This window comes from Solenopsis invicta, chromosome 13, assembly GCF_016802725.1.
Source record: "Solenopsis invicta isolate M01_SB chromosome 13, UNIL_Sinv_3.0, whole genome shotgun sequence".
In the NCBI taxonomy this organism is placed as follows: Eukaryota; Metazoa; Arthropoda; class Insecta; order Hymenoptera; family Formicidae; genus Solenopsis; species Solenopsis invicta.
Genome location: NC_052676.1, coordinates 3,508,798 through 3,530,738, shown reverse-complemented (window position 1 = coordinate 3,530,738; position 21,941 = coordinate 3,508,798). Strand labels below are relative to the sequence as shown.

The following is a 21,941-nucleotide window of genomic DNA, read 5'->3' as shown; positions in this document are numbered from 1 at the left end:
ATTATTTGCAGCAAAATGGATGTTAGCTCGGACAACAACCTACATCCATTTCTCGAGAGATGGATGTGGGTTGTTGTCCGTGCTAACGTCCACACTGTTTTTAACGGCGGGTTGCAAAATGGATGTGACACGTAGTTCCTATTCTCACCAGAATAGATGTGCGTCACTAGTGTACGGGAGTTTCGAAGTGTTATAGGAAAAAGGCCGCCGTGGCCGCTCTCAGGTTCCTCTCTGCCATTACACTGTGCTTTGGACTGTTAGATTTCCTTTCTATACTTTCTACTTCTATGCATTAAGAGATGCTACATAACCTCAAGTTATTTGTCAATATAATTGTTTTCTATTCAGTGTTGAATTAAAAGATTGAATTAAAGTTTATCGAGAATCAACGAAATCAGCGTCAATATACATGATGTCCATATTTGGGAGGCGAATACTTTCTTACAACTGTAACCATTTTATCTCAGTCTACGCGAAAATTCATCGTTCACTTTTACAACTTCTTCAACATGTTTTTCTGTTTTCAGTTTCAAAGGAATGGCATTGTTTGCGATCTGTAACCCGTAATACTTATTTTCGACAATGTCAATTGTCAACTCAATCTCAACCGAACACAGAAGAAGCCGGTAAGTAATTCATACGTATCTATCAGAGAGTTGGGTTAATGGTTTTTATAAACTAAATTAAGTTAAATTTAATGGTTTAGAAGGTTAATTTACTTACAATTATATAAACGAAAAACTTAGTTAAAGATTAAATTGAGATAAAGTAAAAATTAATTTTGGAAAGCACTATTTATATCTTTAGAAGAATGTCATAAGTTTTTAAATTTAGATTATTCAAATGACAAAACAATTGTTGATGATAAAATAAATTTAATATTTTATTTATAAATTAAGTTAAAAATTATTGGCTTTTTAATTTCATTATTTAATTTTTAACTTTTTAACTAGTTATTATCTTATCTATATATAAACTTGTATAACTAAATTTGTTGAAAATAAATTTTGAAAGCATTTTTTAATTGATAGTTGATAAATATTAATTATTACTATATAATTTAATATTAATACCAGATAATATATTATGAAAAATACATATAGATACAAATAATAGTATTAATTGTTGTACTGCAAACAGTTAGCTTCTTAGAAATCTATTTTGAGTATTTTGTTTTTTATTATTGTAATCCTTTACAATTTTCAGGGAATAATTAAATTAATTAGTTTAATTGCATAATAATTGATTCAATTAATTCAATAATTAATTTAATTAATTCAATTTTAATATTATCTTTATTATACAATGTTTCTCATTCCATGTATATAGATCTATCCAATGTTCCGGAAAGTTCAGAGGTCACGACGTTAGATCCGCTGATACATCCTGATTTTTTCCAAGTGCATAAGCTGTTTACCGTGAAAGACCTTTATGACGCGAGGGTGCACTATGGTCACAAGGAGACCTCGCTGAACGAGCACATGGAGACGTTTATATTTGGCTCGAGACTAGGCCACTTGATAATCGACCTGGATCAGACTGCCGAGCTGCTGAGGCAGGCGTTGAACTTCACTGCTCATATCGCCTTTCGGGGCGGCATAATCCTCTTCATCTCGCGCAATCCCCAGGTCACGCATCTGGTGGACAAAACGGCCAGGGAGTGCAAGGAGTACTCGCAAACGAGATTCTGGCGGCACGGGCTGTTCCCGAACTCACGGAATCAGTTCAAAGCGACGACGCGGCTGCCAGACTTGTGTATCTTCCTTGGCACCCTTGACACTGTCATGTCTGAACACAAAGCAGTGAGACACGCGGCGAAAATGTGCATACCCAGCGTCGGCATAGTTGACACGAACTGCAATCCGAATCTTATAACGTACCCCGTGCCCGGAAATGACGATTCTCCGTGTGCCATCGAGCTTTACTGTTCGTTATTCAAAGAAGCTATTATGAGAGGGAAAAGAGCTAGGGAACGGCTAATGCAATATGCGGATGAACATGTGGATAAGCCTGACAAGTAATTAAGTTAATGTATATAAATGTATATGTAAAAAAAAAGAAATATATAGTAGATGAAAGGATTATTCTTTTCTCTTTAGTCGAAGAAGAGGATTGCGTGAGTAACAAAATTTTAAAAATTAATATTTCAGATTCTGGCAAAATTTATATTTAATGAGCTTCAGTTAATCTTTTTATATTTGTTCTTTTTATTATGTCTGAAATACATTTGTATAAAAGTTTTTTCATATTGCTTCATATGTGAGGAACACTTTGGTAAAACACATGATGCAAAATAGATTTATTATCATTATGTAGTGATGATAACGGGATTAATTCTTCTTGGAAGCGTTAGCATCTCGTAATTTCATCAGGTATTTTAAACCTAAATTCTTTATCAACCTTTATAAAAAAAAGTTTAAAACACAATCAGAGTAATGCGATAAGATTTAGCAAAAGATTCGTTTTTTTTTATTTTATCGTTATATGTGTAAAGCCTGTTCTAGACAATTTGCAATTTCCAATTACACGAATAAAATATGTACTTTATATTTGCAATTTCCAATTACACGAATAAAATATGTACTTTATATATATATATATACATACATACACACAATGTATATAATTTTCCATTTCTTATAAATGTTTTTCATAAAATTAAATAATTCTGCAATTTATAGATTGTTAAAAGTGAGTCTAAGATCTCTGTAGGAAAAAACGAATCTTTTGATTTATTTTAGAAGAGAAAAAGACATACCATCTCGTGAAAATTGGGAAGCAATAAGTGAGGTATGCAATTCGTAACGGGGTTCCCGTGGCAATCCACACTTCGTCCAGTTTATTCGCGATCGCAACGCCCATTAAAATAGAGCAACGTTCTGCGCTGACCTTGGTTTTAGATACATCTGTTGTCACGCCATATTTCTACAAGATCATGTTTAATCAGCAATTAGCATATATATTACATATTGTTACGTCCGGACAGGACAGTTAGTACTCTCCCTACAGTAGGTCTATCCAAAACCCGGCTCGCGAGCTAAAGGCACTTTAGCTTGAGAACCGGATTTTAGATAGGCCTGTGCTACTATGTCGTATTAGATAATACTGTTTTTAATGACTTAATTTTATGTGTAGTCATCAAAAGCATTAATAGTTGCTGTTAAAAAGATATGTAATTGCGTATAAGTGTATAATTTTGTTTGAAAAGCAACCTTATGCTTTTTATACGTTATCTCAAATTCTATGCATAAAAGTATTAAGAATTGTTAAAGTTTATTTTCTAAAAATAAGATTTAAAAAATTTTAAAAATAAGATTTTCAAAAATGATAAAAATATAAGTTAACACTTATTGCATATCATAAATTTTGTAGAATAGTCTGTATAGACTAGGTTCTTCACGCAGCGCGTACCTCGCCAGATTTCTCCGTGAAACTCTGAGCTAGGAACTCTGTCTGTACCGGACCCGGGCAAACCATTGTAACACTGACATGTTCATCAGGATGTTCCATGAACAATGGTCTAAAATAGCCCTGCAATATATATATATATATATCATTGAGACACATACGACAGCAAAGAGTTTCGCAAAGTTGCGAATTGTTCAAAAAGAAAAATTATGTCTTGAAGATATATACGTGTAAGGCATGTTTAGTGCCGCAATAGGTCGCTGACATCGGTACCGGTAAAATTCCCGCGAGACTCGAGGTATTGACGATTTGACCTCCACCTAGTTGTACAAAGTGTTTAATCGCTAATCTACTCAAGGAAATGACGGAGAATACATTCAGATCGAACATTTCTTTATCGACCGCTAGCTCGATGTTCTCCCATTTTGCTCTTTGACTGCGGCCAGCATTGTTCACGAGTATGTCCAACTAAAACGTAGAAAACTTCGTAACAAGAGTAAGATACGTTCGAAAAAGAAGTATTTAATTATTAAAATGTTTTAATTCTGTTTTAGTTTTTTAGATGATGTTTAAAACAATAATAAAATCTTTGACAACTTTAAACGTTTTAAAACTAAACATTGTTTAAAATTAAAATATTTTTAAGTAGTTAAGAAACGAAGACAGAAATAAAATTTTTATTTAGTTTTTATATTGTTTTAGTCTTTATATTGGTCTCAATAAAGAAGTGTTTAGATTTAAAACGTTTAAAGCTGTTAAACATTTCATTATTGTCAAAAATAAATGTTCAATTTTTTTAACATTTTGACTACGTCAGAAAAATCAATATAAATTATATATTTTTTGTGTTGGCGCAATGTAATGATCGTGATACCGAGAGTGCTTTTGCTCTCCATGTCAAAGACTCTGATTTAAATCCAACTAATTAAAAACATCTGCTTTTATTCAGTCACTATCTCTCGGAAAGCAATGGCAAACCAAGAGGTTCTTGCCATGAGAATCTCTCTAAATTAGATCGTTTGGAACTGTCGTTTAAATTGTGCGTCTCGAATATTTATGTAAATTGTAAAAAAAGCATATACCACAGAAATACGAGGGGTCATCACGCTCTGATAAAAGCTAATTAAGGATTGGAGAGAGTGTTGGTGCAAAAATGCGGGATGTTAGAATATACCTTGCCGAATTTATTGATGACGTGCTGGAATGCTTTCTGATGGGAGTCAAAATCAAACATGTCAATAGGATAGGCTTCCACATCATCATCGGTTAAATGTTCGTTCTCTGAAAAGTAATGAAATATTCATTATTGGATATTTTCTTTTATTTTATTTTTTAATTTTTTATAATCTTTTGTATTCTTTTATCTTTCATATATATATATATATATATATATATATATATATATATATATATATATATATAAATTATTAGACAATATTATTTGCAATAACAGCGAATTGGCATAATTTCACATATCTCGAAAGATTGTGTAAATTAATTGAAATAATTGATGAGAATCATTAATGTAGACCATTATGAAAGATCTTTTACAGAAGTTTGCAAAGGATATCAATTGCACCTTTCAAGCATCTCTTTTTCACTCGTTCTAATTCGGCAACTCTTCGGGCGGACAGGATTAATTTGCAACCCGCTTTAGCCAGCACATAAGCCAAATGTTCTCCGATACCAGAGGATGCGCCTGTTATCCATACTGTCTTGCCTTTCAACGAAGCTGCGACAACGTAAGCAAAATTTATACATACGTTTCGATTTCAGCATTCATTTATTCACTCATTTAGACGATTTATAACTTGCAACAGATTTCGAGAGAATTTTCTATTTTAATGAAAAACTTACAATAAATATACGTTATATAATGATATGAAATCACATAATCTTTGTTATAATTTAATATTTATTAGTATATAATTATTAAAAATAATTATAATTAATATAATTATTACATTTAAAATTACAACACTTAAAAAAGTGGTGAATTTTAGCATATTAAAATATTTTATTTTTGTCTCCGTTTTTTAAATACTTAAACAGATTTTAGTTTAAAATAATATTTTAAAAATCGCTAAAACGTTTAAGATTAAACGTTTTTAATAACTAAAACGTTTTAGTGGTTTTATCGTTTAAAACTAAAATATTTTTAAATGGAAAAAAACGGAGACAGAAATAAAACATTTTAATATCTTAAAATTAAATGTCTTTTTTGAGTGCAGGTATTTAATATTTATTATATAATTTAATATTTATTGCATATTTTTCATTTGGGTCAGATTATTGAATAATCTTCAATTTCGTAGTGCGTGAAAATTTTCTTATCAATAAATTTCCATTTTTGAAGAAGAAAATCCTTGTGGCATTATTTATTCAAAATTATATATATAATTAGATTTTTTTAATTTTATTAAAAATACATAAATGGAATTTGTATTTATACGATTGTTTTATTATGACTTGATTAACAAAAAGTTGAACAGAGAAAAGATTTCAGTTATATTCTTCAGACATATAGAAGAGGATGTACTTACATACTGGTTTGCCAAATTTCTCCTTAAAAGCGAGAAGTATATCGCAGTCCAAGAAGAAGGAAAAAATGAGGTAGACGCCATAGTAGACTACGACTAGCAGGCCGATTGTGAATAGATACATACTTATGTAACTATACTTATCTATTAACGACACGAACTCATTTCAATAATTAGAAATTCATTATGATATGTTTGTTATATAATTTTGCTTATAATACAACAGCGTTTCTTTTTTCAGTTTCATGAATTTTTATGCGTATAACTATTTTTATTATTTTTAAGAGTTGAGAGGATCTAAAAAACTTTTAAGTATTGGATTAATTCAGAAAGAGAAAAATCCTATTTTTATTTTACTCTTTTATTTTATTTTAAAATTATTGTAGTTTCAGAAATATGTATTTTATTTCTCTTTCTGTATTTTATTTTATTTCTCTTTTTTATTTTCAAAAATGAAAAAGAGAAATAAAATATGTATTTTACTTCTCTTTTTCATTTTTGTTTTTTGTTACTTATTACTTAATTCAATAAATAACTTTTTTATTTTTAAATAAAGAGCAGGAAAAAGATATATAAATAGCAAATAAAGATGTATTAAAAGAAGAGAGATTAAAAGAAAATAGGCAATAAAATAACTAAGATGAGATAATGTGATTAGAACAAGAAGACATTTCGCAGACAATGAACTCAGATTGATTTTCTGAATGAACTGCTTCTTAAACCTGTTATTATTATTGTTCTAGAAAAAATATGAACTATGGTGGAGAGAGAGAGAGAGAGAGAGCGAGCTTTTTACAATTTCTACGCTTTATTAAAATAAAAAGTAAATAAATGGTTATTTAGTTTCCTTCTTGCGAATACATAAGTTATTTTTTTTATTTCTTATATATTTTTTAAGATCACGTGATAAAAAATTATAAAAAAAAAGATATTCTCTCGATATTCTCCGAGTATGTTCCGTTTCACACGTGATGGATTATTTATCATTGTTGTTCACTGAATGTTAAACAACCCAGTAAACCAAATATAAAATAGATGTATAATGTTATATGTATAACATATACATGTGTTATATCTTTATTATACCATTACATCTATATTATATTTGAGGTTTTCTGTGAAAAATAAATGATGCATCATGTGTGTAAGAAGATAAATTACGTAATGCACGTTTTTTTGCTCTTTCAGATTCGAGAGGTCTATTAGAAATTAAAAGCAGGGAATCGAACATGTGTCTCTTTCCTTCTTTCTTTATTTATTTATATATGAAGGTTGCTTTTTTTGGCGTCTATTACAAAAATGCTCTTTTCCCTCTCCTCCCATTCTCTTCTGGCAACATTTGGAGAAAATTTCAAGTGAAACATAAAAATTATAGCTATTTGATGTCATATTAATCAAATTTATGTCTTTTTTTATTACTTAATCGAATTAACACATCTTGATTTTTTGTTCTCCTTGCGTTGCTCAACATACGTATTAAGAAACTTTTTTTGTACAATTATAATCAAGTACTGAATATAATGAAGATGTAATGTTATATATCTACACTCGGGTAAAAGAAGGTCAGTCTACGCTCAGACTGGCGCGAGACGCGACCGCACCTCTTGATAAATATAATATAGATGTAACGTCATATACATGTATTATATCTATTTTTGCTAGAATATGTGTGATGTAACATCAATACTAATCATTTATAGTGAATACGTATATGCACACGGACGTACCTAGAATTTCAGTCGAGAAGGGAAAGAGGAGGGAAGCAAAAAATTATCTTCACACAAAATTTATTAAAATACACTGAAGCCAATTTTCAGTGAATGTTCTTAATACTTCTTCAAGCTCTTTTATATCGTGAGCATAATTTTACTGTATACGTTAACCATACCCAGAAAACATTTTACTGATCACTCGTTATCTAAGTATATGATAACACACAAAAACAGGTTTTGCATGCTATCGAGCATGCATACTTAAATATTTCCTAAATAATTTACATATAATAGGTATGACAAAACAGGTTTTACAAATAAAATATATTACGAGGGGTGTTCGATAAGTAATGCAATACAATTTTTTCTCAGAGCAGAATGCAGTTACAAAAATTTATATGTTAAAATTGAGACACCTAAATTTTTGTAAAATTTTGTATTTTTATTGTGCAATTTTTATAAATTTCTAGATAAAAGTACGTCAAACTACAATATTCTACACATAAGTAGCTTCTGGTGAAAAAATTTTTATGAATAATATAAAGAATTTTTTTTTACATTATAACTGTACTTATATTTGCTAATAGAGGACGGAACTGCATTTCTCATAAATAAAAATTAAGGTTGGTAATTTAAAATATTTTTAAAAATTAAATTAAGTTAAAGTTAATGGTTTAGAAAATTAATTATGTTAAAAGTTGCATGAACAAGAGCCTAACTCAATTAAAAGTTACATTAAGATTAAATTAAGTTGATTTCGAAAAACATAAATCATATGAAATAAGAAATTATTAAATAAACAATATCCCAAAGTTAAATTACTCAAATTACTCAAAACATTTATATGATATGAACCATCAAATGAACTTAATATTTTATTTGTAAATTAAATTTACATGAAATAACAAAGAAATCTTGTTTCTTTCATGGGAATGTATTTTTTCTTTTATAATTTTATTTTACGCAGATAAATTTTTAACACAGAAAAAAAGATAATAACTTAAAGTTTGAGTTTCAAAAATAACTAAAGTTATTTCAGCTCGTTTTTAATTATCACTGTTCCAATCCTTCAAATTCCTGTTTTTAAATTTTTTATTCCTTCTAGAAAATAATGAGTGAAGCAATTGATCAACGAATGTTCAACTTTTTGTTGTAAAAATTTTAAAATCTTCTGGACACGATTTATTCGCATGCAGAAAACGACGAATCATTCAAGATAATACTTTAAATATGACGACTTTATTATCTTTTTTTCGATATGATTTGTTCTTATCATTGCGTCTCAACTTAAATTATTAAATAATCTCGACATCATTGTGTATCTCTCCGATAATGTAAAATTAAATCCATATTGAAGAGGACTCCGCAGAGTCGAAATATCGTCTATGTTTCTTTATACTGACACCAATTGTTTGCTCGTTTTATTAGCCTTATTAACACTTATTACTGTTTTAAATTCACACGAGCTGATTTCATATAATTTTTGTTTCATTCTTTTTTCTTTGCCTATGTTAAAAATTTAGGAAAAGGTTGGCACCCCTATCCGGCCCCCCATTGCGTACGCTTATGCACACATATGTATACACATACAGATAAATCGTTATCAATCATACGGAGAGAAAAAATGAATCTTTGTCATATGATGCAGACGAAGAGAATGTACTTGGTTAATTGGCACTTCAGTGGTACCTCGTCAAGATAGACAGAATTTAATATATATAGGAAGAAGGAAAGAACGCACTAGCTTTAATCGCATTGTCGCAAGACACGAGGCGTCGTGCGTAGTATGCGTAGCGTAGCCGGTAAAAATATCTTTTCGCTTGAAGTTAGCTGCCTTTCAATTTCACGTAAGATACGTTATGTGCACACGTGTGGATTATAAAATTATGCACACACCCTATAAACAAACGAGACGTTGAAACGCCGTGTGATCGCGCAATGTCGGGATGCCACGTATGTACCTTGTTCCTCCAAACTCGCCCGGTAATGCCCGAGAAACTAGAAAGACCTTCAGTCGCACTCAGTCACTCCAAATGCTCCAAAGAGAATAAAAGAGAATCAGAGATCTCCGAAAAGAAAGGTTAAGAGGCGGTCGGTATTGGTCGGTATACAGAGAAGTGGGAGGTTGATGAAGGAGGTGAAGAGGACGATAACGCGCAAACTCGGAATTTATGACGTTATGCTGAGTAGGCTAATCAACGTGTTTTGGAGTCGATTTAAATTCAAAGTATAAAGGAGGGGAGAGACTATTAATGAGAATTGGACTTTAAACTCGAATTAGACTCTCTGTAACTTGAATAGAATTTGATTATAATTTTATAATTCATTATTAACAATATATAATTTTTATCGCCTATATGTACATAATATATCGCATATATAGGAGATTTAAGTCACCCTAAAATAGAATAATACAAATAATGTGAATAGTATAAATGCAAATGGAGAAATATTTCGTTGAAGGAATATTTCTTTATAAATCACAATGAAGATGCCGTTTAGACGTGTGCGTTCGGAAAAAACGAATATCGTTCTTCGAATATCTCGCTTCGAAGCTCGAAAAGTCAGTTGAAATATATTTTTCGTATTTCTCTTGGAAATCTATACATTTGTACCTTGCACTTTTGCAATGAGTATTTATCACATTATTAAAATCAATAAATATAAATAATTTATGATTATGTAAATTGTTGCTTGTCACCGATGAAATTCATATTTATGTAAAGTTGCTTAAATTATGTTTAAATTTAAATTTCTCAAGTGGTATCTCAAGTCATTTATAATAAATCTATATAGTTTGCGGAACAGGTGTAGGTAGCAAAATTCAAAAAGTTGTTTATAATAAGTGCCTATCTCCTGGACGCTCTTCTTATTCGTTGAAAATATAGGTATTCCTGGAACACAAAAATATAAATGTATTCAATTGTAAAAATTTATGTTATATATACACGTTTTCTTTTTTGTATTTATCTTAGATACATAAATATTTGAAATGAATAATTGAAGACATTTAATCAAGTTGAAAAATTTGGTCAAGTTAACAACTTTATTTTTTCAGTGCACTGCTCCGTTACGGAAATCTGAATTTGATTAAAGTATAAAATTAAGAATCGATCGCTCACTAGTAAGAATGACGCGCCGACGAGCAAGCTCTTCAATCTCACGTCTGTTTCTAGCGGAAATGTGAGCAGCAGGACATAATCTACTGCCAAGTGATCCCATTGATGAATTAGCGATGCGATTTGGCGCGAACCGTCTAACGATACGACCTAAAAAGAAAAAAGTAGATAAAGTTCTGCACATAAGTATTATTAATGAAATATTAATAAATATTGATAAAATAAATAAAAATGTACTATTAAATTTTAGTACAATATTTCATTCACCTGGAACTGCGCTTCCTTGAACATACAACAGCCGCAAATTTTGGGTCCGTATATGTTGCAGAGTGGCTCATTCATCGCGTTGTACACGGTGAAGTTCGGCCCTAGCAGGCTGAAGTTCTCCTCCACGCTACCGATGAGATTCGCGCTTTCCACTGTAATTTTCTGCGGAAAATTAAACACAAATGAGATGGGCCAATCTCTTATTAATAAAATAAGTATTATATTTCTTGTTCACATTATTTTGTCTATCCTTTGCAGCTCAAAAATTATCATTTTTGAGTTCTTTACAGAAAGACGGGAATTCTGAGAATTTAATACATTGAATAAAGAATTGTACATTGAATAAAGAATTGTACATAATATTTTGATTCTTCCCAATCAGTTATTGTACGAAAATTATAAAAATAATGTTATAAAACATTCATTTAAATGATTCAATAATTCAAAATCTATTACAAGCTGGAAAACTTTGTTTTATGCTATTATTGCAGCAAATGAGTGATATATCCTTCACGGAAAAGTTTTTAATCACCATCAAGAAAATTTCAAGGTGAATTAAGCTCTTATGCCGTAGAGAATTAAAAGATTATTATTAAATTAAAATACATAATTGACTCTTTCTCTTTTGCCGTCAAAAATATTCTTTTATTTTTTATTACAAACAGCTGTCTGATAAGACTGCCAAAAAATAGTTTGTAATTTGTGGGAATTACAGAGAGAATTACTATACCATAAGAAAAATGGGTCACAGGGACTCGAGCAGAACAGCAGGATTAATAAATTAATTGAGCACATTGAGTGTTCAATTTATATCACCGACAATATCTTATTTTATGAAACGACATTAACTATCTGATATTATTGATGACAATTGCATTTTTGTCATTTTTGAAGCGCCAAACGGTTGAAACAAATCTTATGACAAATTACAGAAGGATATTTTTATATTTATTTAAATATTTAAAATTATTTATAATTAAATTTATTGAATATTAAAAATTTATTATTTAATTATATAAAATATTATAGCACCAAGATCCAGCCCCTTAATAATTGGCACTCCTCTACTTATTTGTGTGATTTACTTAAATGTTTTATTTTAAATTATTATTGCAAATTTTAAAAGCTCCAATAAAAACTCAAGGATGTCGCCTGCACGTTTTAATCAGCACGTTCGAGTGAGTACGAGAAAGAGGATTCGAGGATTTGCGATTGAGATGCTAATAATCCTCCTGTAATTAAGTTAAATCCGGAATAATTACAGGAATGTGTAATATCTCTGTTCTAGTACACCTTTGTCGCGTCGACTTGCCTGTCGAGAGCACGGCACGTGCTTCCAGCTCGGATCCTTTCGGATGATGAAGGCGGTCTCGCCACATTGATCCAGGACGTTCAACACGAAGCCCTTGTACCAGCCGTATAATCGCGATTGCGTTTCTTGCGGCATCTTGGATTCCATGGCGAGAAATAACGTTTCCGCGCGCGGCACTTTCACCCTGTACTGAGTACCCCTCTCCGTTCTGCCGAGTACTGTCGAGTAAATATCGTATGCTTTATGCAGATTTTATATCATCTATAAATAAAATGTAACTATATTATCTACTACATTACGTCTCATTTAATATTGAAATACAATACAAATTCTAAAATAGAATTAAATTTTATCTGTAGTCTGTAAATAAAGTCAAATATTAATTAATAAAAAATTAATTATGACTATTAATAATTATTAATATTATAGTAGAGAAAAGTCGCCAATGCCGACATAGGTCTCCCAAAGTGATGCCTGCTTATTTCTCAGTAACTAAATATCATACTTTATTAATATTGATAAAAACATAATAAGTATGCTAAGATAATTGAAGAAATGGAAGTAAAAATCTACAGTTCATACATTCATAGCTTTGCTCTATATATACTCTACTAAAAAAAAAATTCTAAAGCAAGAATTTTACATGATTTTGAAAATTGCTTTTTTCAAAAATAATAGTAAATATTATTTATAATATTAGCTCATTTTACATCGCTGTAGCAATTTCTATTTTTGCCAGAGTGTACATATATATAGTATTTAAAATTATTTATTTCACTTAATAATATGTTGTTTATCCAAATATATTTATTTTCTTCGCTGTATTTTTTTTAGACAGAAAGCTGGCGTATGCTATGGTGCACTAAATACGTACGAGTACTCAAATCAATAACCTCCTGAATTTCCAACTGTTCGACGCCTTCCAGAAACTGCGTGCCGGACATAGCGTTCATCTGTGACCTGGGTGTCGAAATCCAATCGATGGTGTTGATGGGAATTGGCCTACGAAAGAACCTCTCGCCTACTGTAAATGCGATACAACAATTCACACGGACAATCAAAAGCTGCTTGCGAATCTTACACTTAAAAAAAAATGTTTTGCTGATGTAAGTAGGTTCATATATTTAATTTTTAATGTGTATAAATTAATTTAATTATGCAGATAATTATGATTATTTTTGTAATTCTCATATATTTTTTAACTGCAACGATTTTCGAGCAACGTGTTTGAAAAATTTACTACGGGAATGAAAGAAAGCATATATATTCTCGGAAAGCATATATATTCTCTGTGGAGAATATCATTAGAATAATTATTTTACGGTTTTAAGAAATAATTTGTTTGATTAAAAAGCCACTTGAATAGTAAGCTAAATTTTTTTTCATCAAAATAATTTTTAGTACAATTTTTCGCTTTGACTGCAATCGCATTATTATATAAGAGAAAAGTAAAATATCTCTAAAAGATCTCTTTATTCTGATCCCTTTGGTCCATTTTGCTTTCCATAACTTATAAATTAGACACTTGGTCAAGCAATATTTTGTAACATTTGCATTGTTTTTTATTTCTTGTTTTACTCTTGGCAGAGATAAATATATCTTCTTTAAATTATTTTGCTTTCTTCATCCATGCGTGAACAAATAGGGATATGACCGACGCGTCTAAAAGAAAACTAGACTACTGTCGTAATTTTTGTAACTCCTTTTGTAACAATTTCCTGTTCTTAAATAACTATTTATGCAACGCGAAGAGTAAAAGAATAAACGCGCGTCTCATCGTTCCGATCGTTTTATTATTAGCGGAAAGTAATGTATTTACCTCCCGGTTGCATCGTGATGACGGTAGTGTTCGCGTAAACAACCGGTGCGTTTTCTCGCAGCTCCATCTCCTCCGCCGTCTGAGTCGCCGTGCTCGTCGGGGACGAGGCTAGCAAATCCCAAAAAGAAACGAAGAGAAACATGATAGAGTTTATCACACGTACGTAGACTTATTGTGCATCAAATCATAATATGCAACGATGTTGCGATACAGAACAACGCGTGTCGTATGACGTTTAAGCATATAACGCATAAAAGGATTAATCAATCAAAGTCTTTCATCTCTATCCTGGGAAAGGAAACAAAGGATTTTGATTGTTTGATTTTATTATGCAAGAGTCTGTGCTTTGGCTTTTACTCTGATAAACATTATGTATCTGTAAACAATGAAAGCCTTTGATATGTAAATTTTAATTTTTAAAAAGAATCAGTAATGAATACAAGTAGTATACTGTTATATTAATTTTGTTATTAAACAAATATAAATATTAAGAACGTATGCAAGTAGAGAAATTTATTGTGGATCAAATTTACTGGTTGACTTACATTTTTGATTAGTGCACACTGTAAAAAGGAGTTTGATAATAATGATCAAGCTTTGGTGAAATAATTTCAATTGAATGTTTAATTAATACAATCAAACATATTAAATGTTTGATTATATTAATGTAAATACTTACATTAAAATAAATATTATTTAATAGCAATTAAATAGAACAATAGTATTCAATTGATTACTAAATGGTTATTAAATAGTGACTATGTATATTACCAAGGGCCGGCTTCACCAATTAGTTTGATCGGTTAATTAAATTTAAGAATACTGTAAAATAAAAAATTGACGATTAATTTATTTTTCTTGTTCATTTTCTGAAAAATTATAATTTATTTATGTAAAATCTTCTAACTTTAAATTAAAACGGATTGTGAGAATGGGCGAGGAATTTGAGCATTAATAAGATGAACAATTAATGTTTAGTTTAACTTCGTAAATAAAAGAAACAAACGGAATGTTTCGACTTTCACTTGATCATCTTCTGTAAATAAATAAGTTTAATTTACAATACTCTAATAAACATAAAATAAAAATATATAAATTTGATATAATAAAAAATGATAACAAAACAAGAAGCCACATTGATGATCAGATACTGATAAGAGAGAAAAAGAACTGTAAAGTATAGAAAGAACATGGTTCGACATTGTATAATATGCTATTGAAGAAGAATAGAAAGAATTTTTCTCATTGTAAGTCAAATGTTATAGAGATACGTCAAATAATAAAATGTGATGTCCAAAAATAGTCCTTCGTCGACAAGCGAGGAAGATTTGCGTCATCGGAGTAGAATGCGACGAAACGATAAGAACAGGATAAAATTTTTGCAAAAGTTCAATGTGGAAATGAAAAATGTGAAAAGTGCTAAAGAGTTTGGATTAAAAAACATGAAACATATAAAAGTAATTGTTAAATGTAGATACCATTTTTCTGTTCTTCAATATGTATCATTTTGTTTGTCAATCTTTTATAATTTGTTTTTACATCCAGTATTTTGATGCTATTTCATTGTCAATCAAAAATGTGATTAATATTCAACATATGTTCACAAAAATTACTGAATATCTTGATGAATCCTGATTGAGATTTTTTTTACATTTCTTAAACTTTAAATCAATAATTAAGTAACTTTTTAACTAAAATAATTAAAAAATTATTAATAATCAGTTTCAAGTTTTGCAGTTGGTAATTTATAAATTTAATCGGCCGATTACCCTTATAGAAATATATTACTGCCATGGTAGTAATAAATTGGCCAGTAATTTAAGTAATATATTACTTAGATAAATTACTGGCCAATTTATTTTACTACCATGGCAGTAATACATTTCTATAAAGGTAGATTAATCGGAGTTGTGATAAGGCTTTAAGTATTTAATTACAATTAAATATTTAATTGAAACTATTTCAACAAAGCTTAGTAACCATCAGGTTTATTTATTATTACCAAACTCTTTTATCAGTGCATCAAATAAATCTCTTCTCGTCTAGTGCAAGATTTTCTGATCGCATCTTCAAAGTATAATACAAAATAATAAGCAAACTCATTACTCTGACTCAACAGAAACTTCAATTTTATAATAGATTCTTTACGATGAATTAAGAAAAAAAAAACGAAGCGATACACTTGTTTGTCCAGACCTGATCGTTTGATTCACGTATTATTTCTTTGACGGCAAAAGACTGATAAATAATCGATTGAACTCGTTATCATTATATCACACTTTGGTACGCAATGGTCAGTGTTGCGTTTAGATAATTTAAAATTATATATTTTTAGATAATGTTTTTATTCTTTTATAATTTCTTTCTTTTACATAGATAGAAATTTTTAATTTAGAAAAAAATTAATAAGTTAAAGTTTGTGTTTTGAAAAGTAATTAGTTGAAATTAAAAACTAAATCATTTTTAATTAATTAAGTTGAGCTAAAAGTTATTAGCTTTTTCACTGTATTATTTAATTTTAACTTTTTAATTAGTTACTACCTCGGATTTGGATCAATATGCAAATAAAAATAAATGAAAAATATAGAGAGAATATACATATAACTCGCTTTGTAATGACTAACAAAGTTTCTTAAAAGTTTCTGAACTAATGCAAGTGTAAGGGCAATTCTTACATTACGCTACTAGTTTCTGATTTGTGTAATCTGTTATTATCACTTCAAAAAATTCTGTTAGAAGAAATGATAATTTGGAAGCTGCAGTAACTTCATACCCGTTGTTATTCACATTAACTGAGATAAGTTATAAAAAGATAACACTTCTCTATCTAAGATTAGGCTGCAGATAACATTTTAATAGCTAAAAGGAAGATAAAAAAGTCATTTCTTTATCTATATAATTAACTAAATAATTTTATATAAATAATACCAAACATACACTGGCAACAGTGTAATGCTTCTCATCTTTACGTATCATTTTAATACACGTCGCAATACCAAAATTATGGGAAATAATGCGTTACATGTAATGCTGTTATCATTGTCGTTACGCTTTAATGTAACGCTCGCATCAACGTCATTCGCATTTTTTAATGATAACGATAACGAATTCAGTCGTTACTTTAGTTTACTTAAATAAATAACTTTTAAACGAGTATGTGGATCTAAATAAATTTTTGCACGAATATTTATTAGAGCTTCATTAGTATACGTAAATATTTTTATTTTATTAGTAATGCTACTTTCCCATCAAATTTGCAAATAAGCACTGCAAAACGTGATTTTACATAAGAATCAAGAGTAAACAAAGAGTTAGATAACTTTTAAACCAATAAGTGAATTGGTGCTAAAATTGTATACAGATACTCAAACGTATTACTGGAAAATTCTATGAAATTTTTATTTTACATATCCTTAGCCATACAGCACAACATTACAAAAATAATATGCAAAACATTGCTGCAATGTTTCAGCAACATTGCGTGGTACTTCAATACTTTTTAAGCAAACATTTTATTGCTGCCGTAATATTGCTGAAACATTGTGCAACATTTTGCAATGTTTTTGCTATGCTGTGCTGTACGGTTAATCCTATGGATACGCAACAATAGTCTGTTCCGCGTCTTTACGATCACCCTTGGAAAAGGATTGCGCGCAAGGAAAAAAAAGAAGAAACGTTTCTCGCGCGATAAAACGCGATATCTCGTCTGATACCGGTCGCCTGCTGCGATTGTTGCTCGCCATTGTTCGCCGACGTGTCGTTGAGCTGCTGAGCGTAATTCCGCTCCGCCATCGGTTCCTCTTCCGTATATCGCATAATCACGGAGCGAAGACAGCTCGTTCGCCGTCTCGTTCGGCGAGCGAAGAGATATACGCGGGACGAGTTCACGTGGAGAAAGAGTCTCGCGACGGTGAGAGGAGAGGAACGTATCTCCACCTGCGGCTTCTACCACCGGCAACTTGCTCGGCGAAGTAGACGGCGACGATTCGATCCGCGGTGCCGAGGGGCGGTTGACGAACCCGCGCTGACCACCGAGGGAAGACTGGTCCCCGATCAATCTCACCTCGATCGTTCTACCCACCTTGTTGTCGCCCGATAAAATTTATCGTTTATCTTCGCGGCGCGGATAAGCGGTATCTTCGCGCGGTATTATCGATAAACGCTCAACGTGACAAAAGCGCTAATCTGAACGCGGGGATCGTCAGTGACAAATGGTTGAAATATGCAGAGGCCGATTTTCTTTTCTTTTCCTTCATTTCCCTCCCCCCTTGCACTATTTGTGCACTCGCACAAATTCACGACCGATTGACGACCGATCACTCGTAATCACTTCGATAGCGCAACATTTATTTATATTATATGACGAAATCTTGCGTAAAAATTATAATTTGCAATTATGTAGGTGTATTTGCAAAAATAGATGTACAAGTATTGACCTTTTACAAAATCTTAATAATGTGGAACGATTAGTAATTGGAAATTAGACTAATGAGAGTCAGTGCGGTAAACGTGCGCAATCGTATTAATATTAATATTATACAAATTATTTATTCATCTTTAAATTACAAATGAACGAACGTTTCGATAAAAAAAAATTCTGATGACGGCTAGAACTTTTTATGTCTATCATTAGCCTAATTTACAATTATCACTTGTTTTAAATTTCGCGAGTGCTGAATTAATTTTAATCATTTCTTAATATCACATTTGCAAAATTAAATTTAGAAAGAAAGTGATTTTCAATTTAATATATATCGTGATATTATGTAAATTATATACATTATTATTTAATAATGCATATAAAATCACACAATAAATATTAGCACCAAGATCTAGCTTTTACCTGTAAAGCTCTTCGTTTAATATTTGTGCTTTCACATATGGGTCGATGTTCTTTATTTAGTATGATTTAGAAAGAAATTGTTTTTAATAACTGAAAAAAGTATTTTAACTGTATTATGTAAAAACATTAGACAAACACAAGAAATATAATTAATCTGTAAGCTTGCAAAGTATGGAAAATATTAATTAAAAGACTATACTACAGATTCACACCTTTTGTCTTAAAAATTTTAATAAAACATTTTTATTGAAAGTTTCATTATGTAATTAGTTTCCTAATTATCAGATATACGGTATTTAGCGTATAAATATACAGTATTAAAATATTTTATGGAAAACATGAGTTAAATAAGATGTTTTAAAGGTTAAATACTTTTTTTAAGTTTCACATCAAAACTTTTTGTTTCTGAAATTTCTAATTATCATTTGATTAGTTTTTCAAAATTATCAGGTAAATTTACTGAGTAAGTTTATACCGTCAGATTGGATCATTTTCGTCTCTACTCGTAATATACACTTTATTATTTCATAATTTGATAATTATGTAATTAGCCAGGCACTATTTGTAATTTTTGCGTAACTCTATAACGTTTTTCGTTCCTCATGGATATAAATAATGTCGCTTCAATAATAATTTACTTTAACGCGCGAAGAAATACGAACGTTGACCATAGTAGCTGCAAAAAAACTTAGACAGATGTGATATAAAAGTAATACAATGCATTTATGCGTACGCACACACAGGATGTCCAGTAAATCTTGAAATCAGAAGAATGGAGGCTTTTTACGGAGAAATAAATAAAAGCATGTAATTATTTTCTTATATTGGCAACTTTTCCAACAAAAATAATTTTTAGTAGAAAAGTCGTAATTAATCCTGGAATTGTCACCTGAGATGTTCATAATCGAGAAGATGAGAAGGTAAAGTTTAATCATAGTAGTTTTCTCTACTGATCGAGAATCTATTTTTCTACTCCCCTTTTTATTTCTTACTTTTTTTTTAATATTGAATAAATCTGCACATATATCTGTATAATGATGATCTAAAATATTAAAAAATTAGAACATTATGCAATATATAGTTAATAATAGTGACTTTTAATTAAAGCGAGTAAAAATTATCTCGGTTGACCGTTATGCGAAAAAAATCAAGTGACTATTTTTGGATTAAGAAACAATATTTTCGCCGTTGCACGGCCCTCGTATCGATTATATCGCAATTTATCGGACACCTTGTGTACGAACGCGTCGCCACGCGCGAATTAACATAATTGCATATTCAGAACGAGTTCTGTTATGACTACGTTGATCGACACATTCATGATACGTAAACACAAGCTCGCAAGTTTTTATAAAATTAATTATGCAATATAATTTGCTTCAATTATAAGCTTTGTAAACGTATTACAGTTTTCAATTACGTATTATAATATATTGCACGATTGCGAGAGCAAGTGATTTTATTTTCGCGAATAAAAAGTTTCCGCGCGATTGCCGTCGAAGAATTATGCATTAGCAGACAACTGCATTCCGATGATCGAGCAATTCCAGGATGCGATGATCAATACTTCCCGAATGAAATTCCGAAAACGCCTTCCTTTGCTCGCACGATCTTTCGCAGATGATAAATTAATCAATAATTTTAATGAGATTAATAGAGATAATAGAGACTAATGAATCTACGTTTTCTCTCTCTTTTTATGTTGTTATTATTATTATTATCATCATTAGAGAAGTGTTGCCGATTGCACATCTCACTTGAGCTATTTTTTATTATATTTCTCATTTAATATAATTGAAAGGAAAGTGTTTGACATTTGTGACTATAATTGCATAGTAAAATAATTACAGTTCAAAGCTCTATTGTTATAGTTATTACTCCCATAATGTTAGTAATATCCTTGTTTACAGTTGGATTAATTATGAAAAAATTTTAATATAAATTATAATTAAAATTATTAATATATTAACATTTTAAAAGATATGGATAATAACAATAAAATAAAATTTTTATGTACAAGTAAATGCGTTTACAATTGTAACGGGGAAAAAAAACTGGTTTTTTTTTGTGATAGCACACACAAAGCAAGATGCAATTTTTGCAACTCTGTCTTATATTCCTATATTTCTATCTTGGTAATTATTACTTTTATCTTTCAAATTAATTTTTTAACTTGAAAGATAAAAGTAATAATTTTATTTCATTCGCATCTGATTAGTACATCCTACTATTAAATTGTATATTTGTTCAGCGCTTGAGAGAATATCATTTAGTGTTTAATAAATTCGATATTTCTCTCTCCCTTTTGTTATAAGTTTAGCAAAAACAAACCGCGGCGGTCGCGTTTTTATTCTCGAAGATATTCGCTTGTTCTGCAAAAATACGTTTATGAAGATATATAAGTGATCAAAATATGTGCAAAAGCACACTGAAGCAGAAAAACACGATCCGACGAAAGCGCAAAAGATAAAATCTCGATTTTCATTAGATCGCGAGACGTGTGTATGTGTAGTCTCGCGTTAATGTAACTCTGATATTAACCGGACTGTTAAGGATTAAAGCAACGTTGTTTGTTACGCCATCCGTAACAATTTTTTTCCTGCAGTTTTGCATCAGGAAGAGCCTGAGGTGCTCAAAACGCTCGGGGCATCTCGCGTTAATTAACCCTTTCGGTATTTATTCACGTGTCTGCGACCGTGAGTCAATCAATTTTTTTTTTATTTTTAATTGCGATCGCGATCTCCCTCTGCGTTTTATCTCAGAACTTAACGACTTGCTATTTTTTTTTTAATCTAAAAATCTATAAGAGAGTATTCTCGCTTTGAATTCCAAAAAAACAGATTATTTTTTGACATTTTTTAATAAATCATTTGAATCGAAAGAGAAAAATCGATACTTTGTTTTGAAAACCGCGTCATTTA

The 21,941-nt window shown here is 30.4% G+C and overlaps 3 protein-coding genes and 1 long non-coding RNA gene across 4 annotated transcripts; 2 read left to right on the top strand and 2 right to left on the bottom strand.

Moving 5' to 3' along the window:
- The first annotated feature begins 260 nt into the window (after nt 1-260).
- LOC105202358 (28S ribosomal protein S2, mitochondrial) lies at nt 261-2,084 on the top strand. The gene is made up of 3 exons (XM_011170824.3): nt 261-449; nt 528-626; nt 1,330-2,084. The coding sequence occupies exons 1-3, from the start codon at nt 410-412 to the stop codon at nt 2,019-2,021; spliced, it is 831 nt and encodes a 276-aa protein (XP_011169126.1). The 5' UTR covers nt 261-409; the 3' UTR covers nt 2,022-2,084.
- Nucleotides 2,085-2,183: 99 nt separating this feature from the next.
- On the bottom strand, nt 2,184-9,781 carry LOC105202359 (dehydrogenase/reductase SDR family member 7). Its single transcript, XM_039456769.1, has 8 exons — nt 9,622-9,781; nt 5,952-6,092; nt 4,988-5,140; nt 4,583-4,689; nt 3,637-3,876; nt 3,412-3,531; nt 2,759-2,925; nt 2,184-2,400 (listed from the first exon to the last, which is right to left on the bottom strand). Exons 2-8 carry the CDS (start codon nt 6,070-6,072, stop codon nt 2,331-2,333), a joined length of 978 nt encoding a protein of 325 aa, XP_039312703.1. The 5' UTR covers nt 6,073-6,092; nt 9,622-9,781; the 3' UTR covers nt 2,184-2,330.
- A 172-nt stretch (nt 9,782-9,953) lies between these two features.
- Nucleotides 9,954-18,397, bottom strand: LOC105202360 (phospholipid scramblase 1). Its single transcript, XM_011170826.3, has 7 exons — nt 17,891-18,397; nt 14,178-14,285; nt 13,233-13,382; nt 12,359-12,576; nt 11,047-11,208; nt 10,783-10,929; nt 9,954-10,554 (listed from the first exon to the last, which is right to left on the bottom strand). Exons 1-7 carry the CDS (start codon nt 17,991-17,993, stop codon nt 10,510-10,512), a joined length of 933 nt encoding a protein of 310 aa, XP_011169128.1. The 5' UTR covers nt 17,994-18,397; the 3' UTR covers nt 9,954-10,509.
- LOC120359403 lies at nt 10,813-13,328 on the top strand. Its single transcript, XR_005576171.1, has 3 exons — nt 10,813-10,943; nt 11,030-12,583; nt 13,193-13,328. It is a non-coding gene; the product is annotated as an uncharacterized LOC120359403 (long non-coding RNA).
- Nucleotides 18,398-21,941: the final 3,544 nt, after the last annotated feature.